This window comes from Aedes albopictus, chromosome 3 (assembly GCF_035046485.1).
Source record: "Aedes albopictus strain Foshan chromosome 3, AalbF5, whole genome shotgun sequence".
In the NCBI taxonomy this organism is placed as follows: domain Eukaryota; kingdom Metazoa; phylum Arthropoda; class Insecta; order Diptera; family Culicidae; genus Aedes; species Aedes albopictus.
In genome coordinates, this window is record NC_085138.1 from 169,314,282 (window position 1) to 169,338,199 (window position 23,918).

At 32.3% G+C, this 23,918-nt stretch overlaps 1 protein-coding gene across 5 annotated transcripts in view; it reads left to right on the top strand.

The window, feature by feature from the left end:
• The window catches only part of LOC109402790 (box A-binding factor), a 116,252-nt gene that overhangs the window by 90,336 nt on the left and 1,998 nt on the right, over positions 1-23,918 (top strand). For 2 of the 5 annotated variants that reach the window (XM_029856335.2, XM_029856333.2), the window contains exons 5-7: positions 10,318-10,502; positions 11,086-11,250; positions 11,329-11,545. In XM_029856335.2, coding sequence (XP_029712195.2) covers positions 10,318-10,502; positions 11,086-11,250; positions 11,329-11,545 — 567 coding nt within the window. Of the gene's footprint in view, positions 1-10,317; positions 10,503-10,824; positions 10,920-11,085; positions 11,251-11,328; positions 11,546-23,918 lie in introns of all 5 variants that reach the window. The other 3 variants (XM_062860765.1, XM_029856336.2, XM_029856334.2) reach the window with 2 other exon arrangements.

A 23,918-nucleotide genomic window follows, 5' to 3' on the forward strand; every position in this document is an offset into this window, starting at 1 on the left:
AGCAGATATTGGGAAATAGAATTATCGTCAAAATCGCCGGGAGCAACAGGTTTTGTCACGTCTACGGGTGGGCCATACAATTTATACGCATCCGCATTACACAGTTCGAAAAATTAATGTACATTTACATGATAAATCATGCACATATTTGGAGCGTGACATATCATGTACCATTACATGACATTTTATTTTTCATTTTGGGTTCATTTTTTGATCATGTAAATTTAATGGTCATGTAATTTATGCAGTTGGCAGTTCCTACAGAATAAAATTTCGGATAATTTTCAATAATGCACGTAAGTTAAATAATCATATTATCTTACGCTATTTATCATATTAAATAGCACTAAAAACCACACATATGCATATCAGGACCACATCATAACACTGCTGTTTGACCCAGATCTGTTGAGCGCTCAGTATTTAAGACTCGAAATTCGACGGATTTCGTCGTCGACTTACTTTAACCGCTTTCCGAAAAACAACACCGCCGCCGCTGCTGCTGATGCCGCTTCCAATTTAGATTTTTTTTTTTTTTTTTTTTTTTTTTTTTTTGGAATGCTGCAAGATGCATTTATGAAACGAAGGTTTTAATCACAATCAGCAGAATAATATTGAAAAACTTACTTGATTGAATCTGGATAGATTGGAAAAAAATGCAAATACTTCCACTTCCACGGTGAGCGATTGTTTACACCGCAGCCATGTTGAATTTGACAGCAAACATTATTGCAGCGTGCTCATGTAAAGTTAAATGTTTTATCATGTTATTATCCTTGTTCGTCGCAATCCCACACGAAACAAGACGCTTTAGTAAGATCGCGCTTTAATATCATTGCAATTTGAATTGAATGTTGAGTATGAGGTCAAAGTTTGCTCAATTACGCGACACACGCTAGAAATTTCAATTGAAAATTAGTTTACAGGACGGTACATTACAATACATTTTGATTTACATTACGAATAAAGTTCATATATTTTTGCTGTGCAGACAAAAAAAAAAAAAGAAAAAAAAATGCGAGTTTGCTTCAAATCCTGTCGGTGTCTTCTGCGCACTTATGCATTACAAGGTGCAGAATAAGTGCGTAGAAGACACCGAAACTATTCGAAGCAAAATTGCAGTTTTATTCACGATCCCGCATCTATACTAACGGCGAAAGAGGTCTAGTGAGGTGGGAAATGCGCAATAATACAGAGAAATCTTCCAGAGAAACACCAGAGAAAAAACTGCTGTAGTTTTATCAAAAACAATTCTTGGGGAAATTTCCGATCTAACTTCTGGGGAAACCTCTGAAGGAACAAAAATTCCTGAAGGAGCCTTGTACAATTCTTGTGAGATAGCCCGGGGGGAGTACTCAAGTAACTTATTAAGGATTCGCCGAACTAACTGCTCGAGGATTTCCCTGCCTATGAAACTCCTGAAGGGATTCCTGAATCTGAAGATAGTTTTGTCGGAACTGCTGGAGGAGTTTCTGGAAGATTTGCCAAATAATTTCCTGGAGAAATTCCCAAAAGAATTCCGGGATCCCGGTGAAATTTACAGAGCAGGATCTGGCATTTTTTACAAAGCAACTTCAGCTGAAATTTGCTAATGAAACTCCTGAAAGATTCTTCGAAGGAATTGCTTGAGAAATTTCCGAAGGAACTCCAAGAGAATTCCTGGAGAAATTTCTGTACCAGCTCCAGGAGGAACATCGTAGGTATGAAGAAAATCTCATGTCAACTCATAGAGGAAATTCTGAATTAACAGCTGAAGAATTTTAAAAGGAATTCCTGGTAGAAATCAAGCAGGTATTCCAAGAAAAATCAGGAAAAAAATTAGGATGATTATCCGAATTAGCTCCGGAGGGAATTCGCAAAGGAATTCGGGCAGGAACTCCTGAAGGACTTGCCGAAGCAATGCCCGGAGAAACTTTTAAAGGAATGGCCGAAGGTCCCTAAGTCCCTAATACCGGAATATCTCCGAGAGGAGTTGCCGAATAGTGTGCAAAACAAACAGAATCCCGGTGAAGCTTTTGGAATTCCGTTAGAAGCTTTTGGAGTTATTACCGATACAGACGCGCCAACTTGGTCAAATTATTGGGGGGGGCAAAGCCTGTTTTTTTTCTGATTTGTTGTATGGGAAAATTTAAAAATCGCCAATTTTAAGGGGGGGGGGGGCAAAACTATGCTTGCCCCCCCTAAGTTGGCGCCTATGTACCGATACAATGTCTGTGGAAATTACCACAAGAACTCTTGAAAAGGTGGAATTTCCAGAGAATGTATTGAAGAAACTCCTGAAAATTTTACCAAAAAACTCATGCAGAAGTATTTTTTTGTTTATATTAACGACCTTTTAATCGTGAAGGTTATTCAGGTCGGTATACATACAGAAGTATTTGAACTAATATAAAAGTGTTATAATTTTTTTTATTAGAGAAAACCCATAAGGACTTTCTGGAGGAAGCCTGGAAATTAATGCTGAGAGAATTTCCGAATTTGGAGGAACACCGAAGTCACTTCTGGAACAATTCTAGACAGAACTTTTTATAGAAACAGCCGAAGGAATTCCTGAAAAAAAATCCGGAGGAATTCTTGTAGAAATACCCGAACCCAAAAAAAAACTCCTGCAATAATTCCGGAATACGAATAATTTGAAAACGTTTTCGGAGAAACTTTTGAAGAAGTTTCCGAATGATTTCCAGGGTAAATTATCAGAAAAAAACACATTTTAAAAAATGTTCGAATAATCTTCTGCAGGAATTTTATAATGGAGTGACTTATAAAATTCCTGCAGAAGATTATTCGAACATGCAACTGCTAGACGAATTTTAAAATGAACTTATAGAAAAAAAATCGAAGTAAAATTCCTTATCTTCTTGGAATTGTCGAAAATTGAAAAAAAAACCGTAAAATTTTTGCTGCAATTCCAGAGGTAGGTAGCTGGTGGAGGAATCGCAAAAAACCCTGTTAGATTTTTTGAAAGATCGCCTGCAAGAATTTCCTGCACTTCAGGATGAGTTTCCAACAGAACTTCAGGGGTAGTTTCTGGAATTTTCAACTTTTCTCTTAAATAAATTCACGAACCAACCCGAGTAAGATATCGCACGGGACCTTCTTGAGGAACTGCAAAAGAATTTTCTTAAGTATTTCTTGAAGGATTTCCCGAGGGACGTGCATAAAAATATCGAAAACTTCTGGTGAAATTTCCGAACTTTTCAAGGAATTCCAGAATTAAATTATTGATTTTCCAAATAAATTCCCAGTGGATTCCCGGAGTAACTTCAGGAGGAGATAGAACTCCTGCATAAATTTTCAAGAATACTCCCGAAGAAATTTTCGAAGGATCTCCTCGAGAAATTCTAGAAGATTCTGCTGGAGATTTGGAATCAGCAGACAGTCATTTTACTGAGATTTCAGCAATGTTACTGATATTCGGAAATGGTTTTGCAAAGAATTAGTAAATGTTACTTTTTGTTATGTTATCAGTAAAAACAAATTGCTGGGGATACGGTTGTGCGCCATTACGCCAAGCCTGCGAATTTGTTTTAAGTGTATGAATGGCGACTTACGGCATTACATGACTTGATGGAATTGTGATTCAGCCTGGGTATTTCACAGGAATCCCTCCAAGATTTGCTAAAAAATCCATAGCATCAACTACGATCTGCTTCAGTGGTCTTCCCCGAAATTCTTCCAAGGATTTTTTCTGAGTTTTTGTTTGTTTTTTTTTTCTTAATAAAAATCCTTGTATCCTTATTCATCATCCCTTTAACGATGTTTTCAAAATTTCTCTATAAAATTTTCAAGATTCCTCTGGAAATACCTATTGTGTTATGATAATCTAGGCTTATGTTAGGCTCTTAGGCTTATGTTAGGCTCTGTAGAAACATCGAAAAATATTGGAAGAGCAAAATTTCGAAATAGTTGCTGATTGGCTTAAAAAATATCACATGAAATTCCAAAAAATAGTTCTCTGTACAATTTCTACATCCCTAGATGTTTCTTTGATGTATTCTTCAATAGTTTCTGAAAAATCAAATGTTTTGCGGGATTTCTTTAAAACTTATTCTTTTAGGCAGCATCATTGAAGTAATACATCCGAAGTCACGAGATTAGTTCTGATCCATTTCTGCCAGCGCTACCGGCAGAATTACATTGTTTCACTATATATTAAAAAAAAAAACAAGATCCCTTGAAATTCTTATATCCTTACCGGAAAATCCCTGGAAAAATCCTGTTGAGGTGAGCCCAGAAGAGATTTAATAAAAAATACATGTACATCCTTTCGAGAATTGCTGGCGAATACTTTGAAAAACGAAAAAATCTGAGGAATCTGCAGGGATCCCTAGAAAACTCCCTAGAGCAATTCCAGGACGAACCCCCGAAATAATTTTCAACTGACTTTTTGAAGTAAATCATTGAGGAAATGCTGAGGAATATTCCTGGGATTTTCCAGAGATTACTGTTGTAATTATCGTGTGGATTTATTCCGGAATTATTAAAAGTGTTCTTTAAAAAGATGTGTATTATTTTCTTCAAGAATAGAAGATTTTTCAAGGAACATGTTCGTGTGCCATTGTTCATAGAGATACTAGTAAAGACATAGTACCTTTTAAAATTTCACCCGGATTTTTTTAATGAAATTTCTACAGCAACCCAGTAGCGTTTGGCATATTTCTCTTTAAATTTTGTCTGACGGGTTCTGACACATAATTTGCATCCAAGAACGTTCTGCGAGTTTCTACAGAATTTAACTAAGCATTCATGAGTTGACTTTTTTGAAAAAAAAAACCTGATAGAAACTTCTGGCCAAACATTACCTTAGTCAAAGCTTATATAAATGAAGTAAAATTGCTTTTTAAAATCTTTTATAGTTCAATAATTCCGTAACGACTGAGATCTGACGCACGGTGTCAAAATTTTGATTATTATCGAACATTCATGTATTTCGGATTTTTCTTCGAAAATGATTAATTTTTGGGCTATATATTCATAATCGGGCAACTAGCAATTTTTCCATACATTGTGTATGGGACGTTTTTTGGGCTAAAATAGTAATTATTGATTTTTAGTATGGAAAATAGCCAAAAACTCAGCTAACTCAAATTTTCCCCGATAGAACATTTTCAAATTTTGCATTTATACATTATAACCGAAATTCTAACATTCTATGAAGAAAAATCCGAGGTACATGAAAGTTCGATAATAATCAAAATTTTGACACCGTGTGACGATAAGCGTAGAACTATATTCTTCACCAATGATTCCCTGAAGTATTCTTAGTAAGCAACCCAACACTATGTATAAATAAAACAGGTATAAGATTCATAGAATCAAGTCCATGTTATAAGTACACGTGACGAAAATATACACCACTTGGACTATGAACTTACATCACTACTTATGAGTACTAAACAAACATTAGGACGCAATATAGTACTTGATTAGTAACAAGATGTTGTAGAGGACCGTCAGTGGGGGTGTCATTGGGTCAAAACTGCATAGTCCATGCCTTTGTATGTCGTTACAACAATACTTTAGCTCTAAATCAATGTTGAATTCGGTAGACACGTTCATTTATATACTGTTTAGGATTGTTTAAAGTATAAATGCTTCAACTTTAATTTTGACAATAATATAGAGTAATTAACATTGGCCCAATTTCACCCGTTCAAGGGGGTAACATTGGACCAAACACTAAAATTCAATCCCAATAGTTCAATGTGCAGGGCTGGTAGCGATCAGGTGACAAAATAATAGTGACTTTAGTGACTAAAATTATCAAAAAAGTGACCAAATAGTGACTGAATAGTGACCTCAAAGTTATTGGAAAACTGAATTTGTAGGCTGAACATTCGATGATTTACCAAATTAACTAGAAAATCAATCTATAATTTTCAGCTAAGTTCCAGAGTTTATGATTGTGAATACTTTATTGTTTGAATATTTTTGTTTTGTTTTGTGAAGTGTTCAATTTAAGAAGCCTCAACTATATTCTCCTATTTTCAAAAGCTTTGTTTGTTGTTTGTTTGTTTATTTTCGACACTTGACACCAGGGTGCATTCGTGTCGCAAAAGCTTTGTTGATAACTGACAGACTGTATCAAAAAACCACCTCATCGTACAAAGCATGAATTGGTCATACGACACCTTTGATTTTTTGAATTTTGCTGATGAAGTTCAGTACTACAACTATCAAAAACGGGTGCAAAAGGTAAACAATCCATTATACTTGTATTCAGCTGTTCTAATTTCGTCAAAAAATTACGGTACACGGTTTTCAAAATTAAGTGTGTTGTTATTTACCAAAACAGGTTTTTTTAACAGCTGTTGTAATTTGAACAACAGTTCAAATATAAATTATGATAGCAGTTGCAATCATTGCAATCACTCCGTTACTATGCAACAAATTCGAGTAAAGATTTCGTAAAAAAAGCTCGCGGAACTGGAGGTTTTAATTGAATAAAACTGCTGAATTTCAAGAAGAGATTTCAAAAAGATTTTTAGATAAAAGCTCTGTCACATGCCCCGACAAGAAATTACTAGAAGTATTCTTGGCGAAGTAAATGTGAAGATTCAATTGTCAAGAATACTGAAGATATTCATACTGCACTCCTAAAAAATATAGTCGAAAATGTTTTGGAGGAAATTCTGGAACTGAATGAATCTATAAATTTCTGATGAAACTAATATGTTCCTTATCATGAAGGCCCAAATGAAAAACTGATCGAATTTTTTAGAAAACATTACAGTATTATAGCACATTTTTGGAGAGAAACTTAGGCAGATCTTTTGTTGATTCTCATCATCGCATATATGATGACGTTTTGGTGTTGGCACTAATAAAAACTCAGATATGAACAAAAACTTGTATTTTTTTTTTAGTTTTTATTTATGTGTATTTTAACTTAGATGCTAATTCTACACTCTTGTAACTTGTAGAAAATGATGAAAATAGTTGTTTTCGTCCATTTTCAATATAACTCTGTTCATGAGTTCTCCTTAAATGCAAGTTTTAGGGTCATTGAACAGGTAAAAAGTGAGGTTACGAGGCGCCACTGCTAAAATTCATATATAATCTTAGCTACAAATCCATCATCACTTCTCTCGAATACGATAAAATTGTAATAAGTCGATATTATAATGATGTAATAAGCGGCGCAGCCGAAATTTTTTTAAAAGCAAGGTTTCTGAGGAAATTTTGGCATTGCTGTTTTACTAAAACTCTCATATGATCTTCTCAATATGTGGTCTGAATTACGAAAATAGTGACTTTAGTGACCATTTTACTGAAAAAAGTGACTTAAGTGACTTTTTCATGCAAATAGTGACTGACTCGAAAATAGTGACCAAATCACTAAAAAGTGACTCGCTACCAGGCCTGAATGTGAGAAAATATCGCTTGCAAATCAAAACTAGTGAATATATAGCTGCTTGCGCACAATCTATCAGTGCCTAGTCACTTTAAAATAACACCACAGACAAACAAACGTGAAAGTTTGACCACATTCATTGTAAACGATCATTGATCCATTACAATACATCCGCTATCCCGTGGATATAACTCCAACTAGCATTCTCAAAAGACAAAAGAAATATTTCCTCATCATCAACGTATAAATTGATATGCGTGCATTTTTAATTTAGGGGCTGTCCATTTATTACGTAAGGCAATTTTTACGATTTTTCGACACCCCCACCCCCCCTTGTAAGATTTTTTGTATGAAAGTCCAAATATTTTTGTATGGCTCGTAAGATTTCTCAAACCCCCCCTCCCTCCATAAACCCTTACGTAATTAATGGACGGCCCCTTAGCATGAATCTTACATTTATTTCTAAAACAAACGCCGTTTTATGCATAAAATAATGTGAATACTCGCAGTTGTTTTAATTCACATTTGTAGGGTTCTCGTACTGACTGCATTGCTTTTATATGGCCCAAAGTCACCCCCAAAATGAGTTATTTGCACTACAGTTCGTATTAATAAGTTTTTCATGCAAAATAGCATACAAAACCAAAAAAACTTATATTACTTCTCAAAACAACTACCCAATATATCTAGAAAACAGCAGTTCATTACATGTCCGATGTTCAGCTGTTTTCTACTGGGCATTTTAAAACAACGATTTTGTACAGTACGCTTAACCATGATATTCACATCACGTTTTCTTAATGGAAAATTAACAAAATGTGGCATTTTTTTACAACGGATGATCAACGCAAGTTATATTTACCGTAAGGTATCAGCTTTTCAATAATCACTTGATTTTTGGCCCAAAGTTACCCTTTAGGCCCAAAGTCACCCCGACTGGCGGGAACAAAGCTCAAGATGTCAAGATGGGATATAATGGCCCAACTCATAAAATCATTCCTGTATGTGATTTGATCATTACGATAGGTAAATGGTTTTAAGATATGTTTACATAAAACATTCTTCTAGAAGCTAGGCCACCAAAACCATGGAAAACCTTTTGAATCCCAATGAAAATTGACAACTTCCGGTATTTCGCGCTTGCAATTGTGTTTTTAAATTATGAATTGATTTTGAAATGTTTTTAAATGTATTGATTTTTTTGTTTTTATATGAATGAGCACCCTTTTCTTAGCCACTATGATTTTTTTCAGACTTTTAGAACTTAATTTTGGTACATAAAATCAATTTAAAAGAGATTTTTTAAATCACCTTTTCACAGCCCCCCTTCGACGAGGGGTGATTCAATAAATCGCTCCCATAGGGGATCCTGGGGTAATACGCACCCCTGGGGCAAAACGTCTTCACGCTATTTCATTATATAATTGAGGTTTCTTTCAGATGCAATTAAAGTAGATGAGCCGATCAAGCCAGAGAATGACTAGAACATTCAAATGAAAAGCGTGGAAATCGATGATTTTCCACGTTTGCAAAGATTACCTAATATGAAGCGCGCGGAATTTAAGCAATTGTGCGTTGATTATATGGGATTAGCCCATTAAATAACATCCGCCTCTTACACCATCATCTGATGCTGTAAATAGTTAGATGGAGCCCCTTGGTATTTTATGCCCCACCTCAAGGTGCATATTGCCCCCAACAGTTTCCAGCACCTAAAATGTGACACTTTTTGATTGTTTATTTAATTAGGTAAATTTGACTATCTTTCAAAACACAATACACCCATAAAATCATCTTAATCTTAGCTATATCACTCCGTTAGCTTAGGGGGTGCATATTACCCCACATTCCCCTACAAAATTCATGGAAATTGGGATTTCGTCTCAGTTTGGCATGCAGATTCAGAATAAGAGATTATCTCAACACCGCTAAAGAAGCCCATTAAGGTTTTCTGCTGATTGTACCAGCCATGTGTTTCCAAGGAGATTGAGAAACATATGGAGACGCATGGTTGGTGATGTCTACGCTATCCATGTTGGGGGTCATTCAAATATGACGACTATCGTTAATGGGGGAGGGGAGGTGGTTGCACTCCATGTCCTGAGCATACGGAAATATCGGGAAAGATGGTGGAAAGGGAGTCGGAATGCCCGAAAAATGATTGACGTGATGAAGAAATGATGGAAATGCATTAGTTTATATTGTGAAGTTGCTGGTACCTCTTTGAAAACCTAAAAAATAAGGTTATTTGTCATAAAAAAAATGATGAAAGTTTGAAAAATGGCATTATACCCCACTTCCCTCTTCACATACAAAGTATTAAATCTATCGGACGTAGGACAGTATGGTGGTTAAAAAATAGTTTAACAGGTTTTTACTGGTGACTCTTTTGACCGAGAATTGCCCTTTTTATGCCTCAAAGCAGACCGAGTTAGAACTGATATTTTTACAAACGTGTATCCTATGTTATAGACACCCAGTCGTTTACCAATTGCTATACCCTCAGCAGCTCCTACAGTTTGCCCAACGGATCGCAACGCAACAAAAAAAACTAGTTTCGTCACAGATGGGGGTCTATGTCGTCGGTGCTTTATGGTTGGTCGGCTGAAATTAGCAAATACCTCCGGTGGTGGCCTGTGTAGATGGGTGGGTACATGCAGGCCAGGATATGTGAACAATGCATGCAAATAGGCCACTACTGACTGGCAGGTTTTTGAACTCTCGAGGCGCTTATGCGTGAAGTAGAACGAAACGCAAAAAGAAAGTCGAGCCGGGTGGTTTCATATGTGAACGATGTAAAGCGTGTAATTAAACGGAAAAGTAACTGTAACTATTTAGCCATTGTTTTCCATGTAAATGTAAATAAAACGATTCTCTCTCTCTCATAATGTACAGAAAACAAAAACCTTAAATTGATCAATTCATTCTTTTATCATCATTGTTTGTGTCTTTCCTTCCAAAAGTGGGCATAGAGGCGGACTTGTTTACCGAGGGACGAGAATGTGTCAATTGCGGAGCGATTCAGACTCCGCTCTGGCGCCGGGACGGAACTGGACACTATTTGTGCAATGCGTGCGGCCTCTATCACAAGATGAATGGAATGAATCGGCCGCTGGTTAAGCAGCCCAGACGCCTGGTAAAAGAACCTGTAAACATCTGCTACATTTTATCTACCTACCCTTTACCAAAAACTCATCCTCATTTCGTTTTGCTAAAATTGGAATTTGCTTGCTTTGAGAGGAAAAGAAAAAGCTTTCTTTTATGATGTTTTTTTTTGCTATGAACCCCGCCCGGCCGAATTTCCCACGATCGTTTTGCGTTATTTCTAGTACAAAAAAAAAAGTTTTTCTATACATTTCCGTTGAAACTGTTCCGTAGATGTTTTAGACGTTTCTAAACTCTAGAAAACCTCGTGCTCACTGGTGCGAAAACGAACTAATCCCGTTTTGTTATGAAAATTGTTATTCCAGTGGCCGCTGAACAGGGCGGGGATCTCTATAAGAATGGCTATGGCTACAATTCCTTGACAACTCGCACCACCGAGGAGAAGCAAAGCCGAAGACTGGTAGGTTGACAGAAAACGGCAACGGCTGATTCTTTTTCTCTACCCCAGCATCTAACAACTTTCATTACTCACCCTCATCACGGCACTTTCCCGTAATCATAGCCTGAAAACCAACCATTTTAATGCATAATTTCTTCCAAACCCCCATTCGGCCATCTTCCGGCAGAGTTCAGCGCGACGTGTCGGACTGCAATGTTCCAACTGTAACACGATGAACACATCGCTCTGGAGACGCAACCAGGTCGGGGAGCCGGTATGCAATGCCTGCGGTTTGTACTACAAGCTGCACAACGTTAATCGACCGTTGGCGATGAAGAAGGACAACATTCAGGTACGTAGCCCCCCCGTTCGCTCGCCAGCTTCCGACTTAGATACGCCTCGATTACTACAACTCTAATTTTCGTTTTAGTCACGCAAACGCAAACCAAAGGGCAGCAAAAATGCCGATGGAACGTCCACCTCGAAGAGCAGCAGCAGTAGCAGCAATAGCAACAGCAATAATAACAGCAGCAATAACAATGGCAGCAGCAGTAGCAATAACCCAAGTAGTACTAGTAACAGCAGCAACAATAATCACAGCTCAACCAGCTCGCTGAATACGTCCGTGCTAGGAAACTCCGTAAATGGTAAGTGGAATCTAGGGAAATTGCCTATCCAATTAAGCATAATCATTCGTCTTGTAAATGCACAGCATCCAAGAGTATTTTCGTAAAACCCCATTTGTGGGGCTGGCTCAACATACTTTTAGAAATTACATTACCGAAAATGCTGATAAGCTACACTGTCACTTGGAATCACCACATACTTTGGGGCTGTCCATTTCTTACCAAAGAAAAAAAATACGATTCCCCTTGTAAGATTTGTTTTGTGTGAGAACGCAAATATGTTTGTATGACTCCAAAGTTTTTCCCATACCGCCATATCCCCGAAAAAACCCTTCCGTAATTAATGGATATCCCCTTTTCAAATCTCTACATGACGTAGTATAGGAAAAACAATGTTATGGTATTTTGGTAATTTCAATGATTTTTTCTTTCATTATGTGTCATTGGCTTTAGAGATTTGCTGGAGTACTATCCTACCAAAGGATTTGGTTACAATCAACAACTTTTGTCATCAAATACCCGAATTGTTGTACTCGGTTTAAAATCAAGTTTAAAAATATAATTTTTTTGTTTTTTTTTTTGTATCAGTTATGGCACTACCTAAGGAAAACGACTTCTACAAAAATAAGAAGAAGACCGACGAATGTCGTCGATATGTAAAAAAAATAGATTAGTTTGCATACTTTACAGGAAAAATATAGAAGCGTTGCCAAAACTACTTTTATTATTTATTACGGTGTGTGCCAATGATAGGGACCCTTTACCAGTTATGGACACATTTTCTTATTTCGATTCCACTGTGCACTATTTATGTACATGCATTCGTTATGTGATTTGCCATAACTGGTACACTACACGCAGAAAAATAAATTGTAAACACAATTAAATTTTAGTTCAAATCAAACGATTTTTCAGTTTACTATAACGACAAATTGATTTCTAGTTTGAATTGAACTGTTGCATTGTTTGATATTACAAAAAATTTTATTTAACGAACTTCTTGACAGTTGACAAACAGAGATTCGGTAGTTTCAACATAAAATTACAAATTGTTTTAAACGACTGCACTTTTGCTATTAACAAAGCCGGAATGTGATTGTATTGGTGACGGCAGCCCGAAAATCTATTTTTAGACACTCGGCAAGCGGATGTAAGGGAGAACGAATAAAAAAAGACAAAAAGGCGAAACTGACCAACTTTTTGAGGATGCAGTCTTGAGTACCTGCGCGTTATCCATCACGGCCAAAACTGCACTTGGAAGTTGGGGTGATGGATTTGCTACACTTTCCTCGTTGTGGCGATGTTGGGGTGAGAGTTTTTAAGATGTGTAAGTGTTTCCGGGCCATGTTTGTGGTCCCCATTTTGTGGAAGCAAATGAAGTTTTTAACGTTATATGCAATGACGGGAGTTGGTTGTTTTGATCGATACACTCTAAGTAAGAACAAAGGAATATAACTTTGGAATAAGTGAAAGTGGTCAGTTTGAAATTCAACACGATCGTGGGCATTTTAAGTGTGAAAATGTGAAAATAATATAATGTGATGTTCTGCAAAGCTGTTACATATTTTAAGGAGATGTTCTGCAAAGCTGTTACATATTTTAAGGAGCAACTTTTAATAAGTTTTATAAGTTTACTCAAAAGATATATAAAAAAATATATTTTCCACATAAGCCAAGATATCTGTGTCTTCAGCAAAGTTAAAGATAATGCAGAAAAATATTGCCGTAGTCACTTATGCTCTATCTATTGAAATAAGCGATATATATTTAGATGCAACAAAAATCCTGATATTATGTACAACTTTGCCGAAGACACCTTTTAATATGGCTTATGTAGAAAATCGATTTTTTATCTAATTTTTGAGCAAACTTTTCAAAAACCAAAAATTATCAAAAATTGTTACAACTTTGCAGAACATCACATTATATTATTTCCACATTTTCACATCCAAAATGACCACGATCGTGTTTTTCGCGATTTCAATCACTGTGTACTATGGCGAAATAGGGTACAAGGAAGCTGAAATTTTAAGGAAAGTGAATCATTTCTATTATAATTTGAGCTAATTTTGAAGTGCAACCATTTTTTGTGAGCGCGATCTTTTGTTCACAAAATTTTACTTGTTGATTTGCATCGTTTAAGGTTGAAAATCAACTATGGCGAATTTGAGGTAATATAGCCATAACTGGTACACTGAGCATAGTCTCTTTATTTTTAATATTTTTTCTCAAAGCCTTTTCTAGTTGCTGTTTTGAGATAGAAAAAAAATAAGATTTCGTTATTTATTGCAATGTTTTTAAATTTATCAATTGGAAAACATAATTCTCGTGCTACCCTCAGAAATGTTATTCCATAGAAACTTGCAGCAACAACCTAACCTAAACGAATTCTCATACGATTTGTAACGAGTTACGATTGAACGAGAGAAAGAGAAGGAGAAAACGGTGACGTCGCTGTGCAAGCTCTCATAAGTACTTGAATAGTGCAATTTCAATTTTCTTTGATAGATTGATAGATAGATAGAGAAGACGTGGCAAAACGCTTCAGCTAAGCAAACGTGGCAAGAAAACTAAAATTAGATTGATTTTACTTGTTTCACGTGTTGGAAGATAGTTTGCTACTGTGTGAAAGAAACGCACGTGATACAAAAACTACCGCATTAAATTAACAATTTGAAAAAGTGTTTCCTTTTATGCGCTAAAAAACTGTTGGGGCAAAGCGCGCTTTAAGGTGGGCAAAACGCCCGCTGGCATTTCCTGCTGACTTTTTATGAAATACCAGGGGGCTCCATGGAACTATTTACAGCAGCAATAATGCAAGGTGTTGGAGGCGCATGGTAGTTAATGGGTTGATACTATATCACTAGCGTTCAATCGCTTAAATTCCGTGCGCCTCAAATTGGACAATCTTTTCAAGTGGAGAAAACTATCGTGTTCCACGCTTTTCCTTAGACTATTACGGTCATTCTTGGGCTTAACCGGTTCATTATTGCATGAAGTTTACTTGCATCTGCCCCTTCACATATAGCGCTTTTAGCTCACCACTGGAAATAAGTGTGCTGAAGACACCAACTGATGCATTCCCGCATCTTTAAACCGATTCTCTCACTTATTTAGGCTGAAATGCACAATATAAAATGAAACAGCGCGTGTGCGTTTTGCCCCGAGGTTGCTGGCTCCTTGAGTTTCTCCTTGTGATTCTGGGTTAAATTGATTGTCGGTGCGAATTTGACTACACTTTGTTCCATGCTTATGCTCTTAGACTAGTATTATTATTATTATTATTATTATTATTATTATTATTATTATTATTATTATTATTATTATTATTATTATTATTATTATTATTATTATTATTATTATTATTATTATTATTATTATTATTATTATTATTATTATTATTATTATTATTATTATTATTATTATTATTATTATTATTATTATTATTATTATTATTATTATTATTATTATTATTATTATTATTATTATTATTATTATTATTATTATTATTATTATTATTATTATTATTATTATTATTATTATTATTATTATTATTATTATTATTATTATTATTATTATTATTATTATTATTATTATTATTATTATTATTATTATTATTATTATTATTATTATTATTATTATTATTATTATTATTATTATTATTATTATTATTATTATTATTATTATTATTATTATTATTATTATTATTATTATTATTATTATTATTATTATTATTATTATTATTATTATTATTATTATTATTATTATTATTATTATTATTATTATTATTATTATTATTATTATTATTATTATTATTATTATTATTATTATTATTATTATTATTATTATTATTATTATTATTATTATTATTATTATTATTATTATTATTATTATTATTATTATTATTATTATTATTATTATTATTATTATTATTATTATTATTATTATTATTATTATTATTATTATTATTATTATTATTATTATTATTATTATTATTATTATTATTATTATTATTATTATTATTATTATTATTATTATTATTATTATTATTATTATTATTATTATTATTATTATTATTATTATTATTATTATTATTATTATTATTATTATTATTATTATTATTATTATTATTATTATTATTATTATTATTATTATTATTATTATTATTATTATTATTATTATTATTATTATTATTATTATTATTATTATTATTATTATTATTATTATTATTATTATTATTATTATTATTATTATTATTATTATTATTATTATTATTATTATTATTATTATTATTATTATTATTATTATTATTATTATTATTATTATTATTATTATTATTATTATTATTATTATTATTATTATTATTATTATTATTATTATTATTATTATTATTATTATTATTATTATTATTATTATTATTATTATTATTATTATTATTATTATTATTATTATTATTATTATTATTATTATTATTATTATTATTATTATTATTATTATTATTATTATTATTATTATTATTATTATTATTATTATTATTATTATTATTATTATTATTATTATTATTATTATTATTATTATTATTATTATTATTATTATTATTATTATTATTATTATTATTATTATTATTATTATTATTATTATTATTATTATTATTATTATTATTATTATTATTATTATTATTATTATTATTATTATTATTATTATTATTATTATTATTATTATTATTATTATTATTATTATTATTATTATTATTATTATTATTATTATTATTATTATTATTATTATTATTATTATTATTATTATTATTATTATTATTATTATTATTATTATTATTATTATTATTATTATTATTATTATTATTATTATTATTATTATTATTATTATTATTATTATTATTATTATTATTATTATTATTATTATTATTATTATTATTATTATTATTATTATTATTATTATTATTATTATTATTATTATTATTATTATTATTATTATTATTATTATTATTATTATTATTATTATTATTATTATTATTATTATTATTATTATTATTATTATTATTATTATTATTATTATTATTATTATTATTATTATTATTATTATTATTATTATTATTATTATTATTATTATTATTATTATTATTATTATTATTATTATTATTATTATTATTATTATTATTATTATTATTATTATTATTATTATTATTATTATTATTATTATTATTATTATTATTATTATTATTATTATTATTATTATTATTATTATTATTATTATTATTATTATTATTATTATTATTATTATTATTATTATTATTATTATTATTATTATTATTATTATTATTATTATTATTATTATTATTATTATTTTTATTATTATTATTATTATTATTATTATTATTATTATTATTATTATTATTATTATTATTATTATTATTATTATTATTATTATTATTATTATTATTATTAGTATTATTATTATTATAATTATTATTATTATTATTATTATTATTATTATTATTATTATTATTATTATTATTATTATTAATCTCTTCATCTCTTGTTCTTAGACTACTTTATTTGTAAGTATCGTGTCTGATTTTAACAGAAATATATAGGGAAGGCGACTATTGGAAGAGCCGAAATGCGAGTAGCAGCGATCAAAATTTTTATCTTTTTTCAGTGGTTCTTGCGTACATATATCAGCAAGTTTTATCTTTTTGAAACAAGTATCTGTTCTCTGAATTTGTACGTACATGAGTTATTTTTTTTAAGTTTTTATGTTTGTGTATTTTAACGTACATGAGGTAATTCATTAGTAGTTTTTGAAGTATTCAAAACGTTCAAATGAATTTGTTTGATTTTTGATTTCGTTGATTTGGGATTTGGATTTGGAAACAAAGTTGCAATTTAAATTGTTTGAAAATCGCAACTCACATTGTTAGTTTCGACTTCATGAAAGATTCGAAGATGTCATAAAGCAGCGCAAAAATCTCAAGCTGTCTATAGCAATCAGCTTTACTTCACGTATATGCTTATTCCAAATATCTCCAAAAGAAGAAACAGACATGATCAGATACGATGTATAGTTTATCATATAACTTTGATTCGTTCAATCAGTTAAAAAAAGGCAAACGTAGTTCTAATCTATACATATGAAAGTTTATGTTAAACTTTAGACATTGAACAAGAGCATTCAAAATTTCTAAAATGGGCTATAGTAACGCGTTTTTTTAATTTTTATTTTTAATTTCTTTATTTGTTGAGCGTGTACGCCATGAAAATAGTACATTACCAAGAAAACCTCGCAAATTTTTCAAGAATTGATAGGTGACTAGGTGATTAGTGATACAGATACTTGATACATTATTTGTTTACGTAAATTTGTGAAACGCTGTAGATATGTCATCTATATATGAATAGGTAATCGATTTGACAATTATTATGGATTTTTTTTTCATGCAAGCTATTGATCATCTCATACGGCCTTTCCACCTTTTGGATTGTGTTTTTTTTTCTCATTTAACCCCACGATACCCTGAATTTCCTAAAAAACTCAAGGATACACAAACACTACTAGGTAGCTGTTCGATAATATTCTCTCATATTATATAATGATGTTTCAATTTAAAGCTGTTTTTTTTACCTTTACAATAATAAAAATTAGTTTTGAGGGGCGTTGGGGAAAACTAAGCTCTAAAACTATATGCTGCCGTCATCTCCCGTCTATGAGGCTATTTTGGATTTAATATTTTGGAGTTTTTTGGAGTAGCTATCGCTCATCGTTTGGAAATGTTTGGAATCGGTGATACATATTAGGTATTACTCATAGTTGTTTGAGTGAAAATTCAAAAAATATCAAGGATTTGGTATCAACGTGGCAAAAATAGTTTCTTTGGAAATAATCATTATGTATTCGATTCTTTATTCAGTTATTAGTACGTAAAAAAATATTTAAACAATTTGAAAATGAAAATTTATGTTGAAAATATAGCTCTGACTAATTGACCCCATTATACCCTAATATTCCAACATATTAATAACATCTTGTGTGTAACGTTAATCAATGGATTTGGTGCGATGAGATACCGAAATGTTCACTAAAATCATAATAGATGTCGTAAAATAAAAGAAATACTCAAATGTTAGGGGAAATGGTTTAAAACGGGCTTCATAACTCGCTTCAGAGCCGTTTTTCGTACATGAATCAGTCACCAATCAATTCTTGAGCAAATTTGCTTTCGATTGAGCTTTAGGTGGTCACGTAGAGTCTTGTATTTAAAGCTTTATTAACTTTGATTTTGCCCAATGTGGCATCATTCATTTGTAGAAAGCTGATAACATACATTTTGCTTCTATATAACGTACAGCCAACATTGAAAAAATCTATTTTTCCGGCTACAATTCCCAAGGTAAACTACGAAATCACTTGAATCAATTTTTTTTGCAGCCTTGTAACCCAAAACTAGCGCAAATTGCAAAAAATAGTGTACGTAATATGAAGCAAAATGTACGTTGGTTGTATCGAAGCACAAAAAATGAAATGACTTTTTCACGCAAACTCATGTTTTTTCTGGAATGATTCGATTGGAAGTTTTCGGCTTTCAGTAAAGTACACTGGGGCAAGTTGAAACGGGTGGGGCAAGATGAAACAGCGGGTTAACATGATGCTATCCACACAGATAAAAATAATGAGATTTACACGTCATGTAAACTTCATTTTACTCATGTAAACTTAATGTTATGATGGTTTACATGATATATCATGTAAATTTGTGTTATATGTTATGTAAATTCTCAGAGTCATGCTGAATTACATGACATATAATGGAAGTTTACGTGATATTTCATGAACTTTACATGATATGTCATGTAAACTTCTATGATATCCCACGCTCCAATTATGTGCATCATATGTCACAGAATTTTACACTCTTTTTTCGATCTGTGCAATGATGGTGAACAGCTTGATTTCCTTAACACATAGTTATTGATTCAAACAATCTTTTGGCGAAAGAAAAAATTCCAAATTGTATTGAAATCTATTTCAAAACTTCGCGTTTCATCTTGCCCCACCCGTTTCAACTTGCCCCGGTGTACCTTAATGGAAAAACCATTCATACTCACAGATCGAAAAAAGAGTGTAAAATTCTGTGACATATGATACACATAATTGGAGCGTGGGATATCACAGAAGTTTACATGACATATCATGTAAAGTTCATGAAATATTATGTAAACTTCCATGTCATGTAATTCGGCATGACTCTGAGAGTTTACATGACATATAACACAAATTTTCATTATATATGGTCGGGGCTCTGCTAAACCGAACTAAAGACCATTATTTGAAAAATTTAGTTTTCTTAACCATTGGATGAAGAATAAGATGATCTTCCTTCCGTATAAAAATACAGTTATTCTGACAGCTCTTCGAGGAGTAAATTCAAAATTTCTGTTTGGCAGCACATGCAAAAAATAAAATTGCATCCAACCAGAGTGAACCGTAAACCATTCCATAGAATCAGTGAAATTTTGGTCCAGATGATGAACATTGCAAGTTCTCCTCATCGCCGTAAGATTTCTAACTTCTAACCGACTCATAGTAACAATCTGTGATAGAATTGGACACGTAATTAGAAATGTGGGTGTTGGGGGATCCACTTATGCTACGATGGCGCTGATCGTCATTTTTCCAAATCACATTCAGCCAAACCGAACCAAATCCACTGCATTTTAAAATCAATTTATTCTCAACAATATAAAAATCAACTGGTTTTGAATACCTGCATTATGTCGACACTCCTCATACTGATGATTTAACACAGGGGCCGTCATTAAACAATAAGGCTAAATAGAATTATAGAGCTTGAAAAAAAAAAATCAAACACTTGGTTCGCTTTGGCTGATCGAAAAATGGCGTTTTCATAAAAACCATCCTTGTGAAGATCGTTTAGAACTTGATTCAGACTTAACGACTGACCTTCAGCTAAGTGAAATGGCCTAGAGGTAACGCGCTTGATAATCACTTAAATGATCCAAGTTCGAATCTTTTTCATATTCATGAATTTTTGATTGTCTTAGTTCACTTTGGCAGAACATTTTCATGGTTTTCTTCGACCAGCATAAATTTGAAGTATACAAATTGCTCCACTTTCACATCTTAGGACCTCAGGACATGCAAGGACATCATTTGATATAATCACTGTTGCTCTGTGCCTGCACATGCACTGCATATGAAAAAATAAAACATGGGTGGGAAGGGCTGAGCTGGGTGGGTTTCCGCCGTTCATATTTCAAACTCTTTTGAGACCTTCGTGCTACCATAATATACGCGTCTTCTCTGATTGATGTAAAGGATTGTGAGTGATATCGATTTCAACTTCATAGACGATGAAAAACCGAGATTTTTTTTACAATCCGACTGGTTTTCTCTGAAACAAAGAAACACAATCAGCCACACTGAACTATAAACCATATTCCAATGTTTTTGTTCAGCCAGAGTGAACTGAGTGCAAAGTACTAAGAAATTAAATGTAATTATATCAATGATTTCAAATAATATACATGTATACTTCATCTCTGATGGTTAATAAAGGCTTGTAAGTTACATGTGTGTGGAAAAGTTCCCAATAATCTTAGCTGTTGCTTATTTGTGACTAGTTAAACTTTAAGCTTAACTATCTCGCAATAAAGTTATTGGCGCTTAGTTCGGTTTAGCAGAACCCCGGCCAATATCATGTAATCCATCATAACACTAAGTTTACATGACTAAAATGAAGTTTACATGACGTGTAAATCTCATTATTTTTATCTGTGCTTCTATATCATTGCCAACGTTTCGATCCTTGGGTTGGGATCTTCCTCAGAGATCGATCTTAATCAACTTGTGATAATCGTATTTTGCACAATCGTTTGTCTGATTTTTGTTTGGTAAGACACTGCACTTGGGCGGTTTGTTGTAGCTTCGTTTCCTGTCCTCCACAGGATGTTGGGTGGGTGATACGAAAGAGAGACACTCGAGAACTGCGGCTGTTATTAATCGCCTTTTTCTTACCATGCAAAAATTAGACAAACGATCGTGTGCAAAATACGATTATCACAAGTATCGAGGCCTGAAGAAGATGCCAACCCAAGGATCGAAACATTGGCAATGAAATATGTAGAAGTATCAACGCTTTTCCGTGATTGGAAGCCACAAAACTCCCATACTCATTTTTTTCATTATTGATTTTGTGTAATTGAAATCACTATTTGGGCTTGGGGTTAATATCACATTGAATTCGTCACTTGTATAAATATATATTTTTTCCGCTTCAATATAACGTACAATAAGAATATTGCATGTTATATCGAAGAGTACCTGTATAACCAAATTAGTCACGTTGGTCTACAAATATGACAAATATTCAAGATAAGTGTTCTTAAAAATGATAGAAAATGTTTGCACAGAGTTTCTGTACACATGAGTCATCTCAAAACGAACCGTTCAATGATATGCCAGTAAAATTATTGTTATCTGTGCATGGCCAAAGTTTTGGACATTACTCATAATAACACATGGTCGGCGTTAAGTCAGAGAGGACCATGTGTCTTTTACTTAATTTCTAGTAAAACGACTTTAAAGTTTGCATCTGCATAAGTTTTGAGTTTTTCAACAAATGTTCTTGAATTTTTGCCATAAATCTCAATAACTATTCATCACAGCATCGCATGTTATTGATCGCTAAAAAACGTAAAATAAATCTTGAAACCGAGAGATAGCTAAGTAATTGATTGTACTTAGTCCACTCTGACTGAACGATTTCTGACAAATCTACAACCAACTACAGTTCACGCTCAAGTTTTTACATATTTGATGGAAAAAATAATGCACAAGTAGGACAACAGTTAATTGGAGTGGTGCAGGAGTGAGCAGGAAGTTTGGAATTTGATATTTCTGTTATTACACTGTTGATTACCATTTTCAATTTTTATGTTCAGTCAGAGTGGACCAAGTACAACAGTTTAATATCACATAAAGGCTAGTAAATTAATGAGCTATTGAAGAATTCTTAACTTGATCATTTAATAGCTAACAACTTTTGAATGTATTTTCATAGTTCGGAACGTTTTTGAAATATTGTAGTTACCCACTTCATAATAATTTATTCAGAGGACTGGCATTTTTCAAAAATTCGTTTAGACAGAGTGAACCAAGTACACAATTCTTGAATAATTGGTTAAATCAGTTTCTTCATGAAACGGGTATTGGTACATTTCAATATGATGCTCAACAGCTACTAAACAAACATTTTTTGATTTGGAAAGGATTACGAAGACTAAGGTAATATCAACTATTTTTCTTAGAGCCACATGGTCCACTCTGTCTGCACACGAAATGCCACAATATGCTTCAACACGATGAACTGTAAAAATACGATATTGACCATAATAAAATGGAATTTCACGTGCTTTCTTGATCAATAACCATCAGAAAATGCGTTAGGGAGTCATACGATTTGGAAACATATCCCATTTTGATGATAAACTATTTTATTTATTGGATTTAAACCAATACATATTTTTTCAACTCTCTTGACATCAAGCATATGGTCCACTCTGACTGCACACTATTATCGATTTTTGCAATTCAATCAAAAGAAAATTGTGCTATAACTCTCGTTAATTGTAACATTAAGAAAATTTGGTGAATGTTCCAAGTAGCTTAAGTAATACTTAATCAAATGCCTTAAAAATCTAATTTTCATCAATTTTGTTACTTGGTCCCCTCTGACTTAACGCCGACCACATGATACTGTAATAATCGAGACAGATTGAGAACCTACCTACATTCTGCGCGATATCAAGCACTAAGCTGCTCGAAAGAATGAGGAAAATTGCGTGCAAGACGGTTGGCTCTCATGTTGCCTATATTTCGGAGCAAGCCTTCGACCCTCACCACGTTTCATGTCGACATCAAGCTTGCCTTCGTTAATCGGTTTTTACTTCTCTTCCACGCGGAGGGCGAAATAGGAAATTTCAAACTAATATGCGGTTAGTTCTCTCGTGGGATGGACATGTGGTTTTATCCTCATTAGGCTTAATGAAGTTTGTAGTTATTTTTGCAACAAGCTGGAAAACAATAAGAGCAATCTTCGATTATTTCATTCGTAATTGCATGAAACATTTCAATAACCAGATAAGCATGGCCACGCAGCTATTTAATCTGTTTAGTGAATCCCCTAAATGATTTTAGTAGGTATACAATTATATTCTACAGCATTAAATGGGCGACTATATAGAATACAACAAAAAGCGTTAAGGCTCAAATGACCATCATGCAGTCATCAGCAATCATCAATTTTTCAAAAGCAGTTTTCTTCCTCTAAGTCACAAAGCCATCATTGAAAATTATTTCA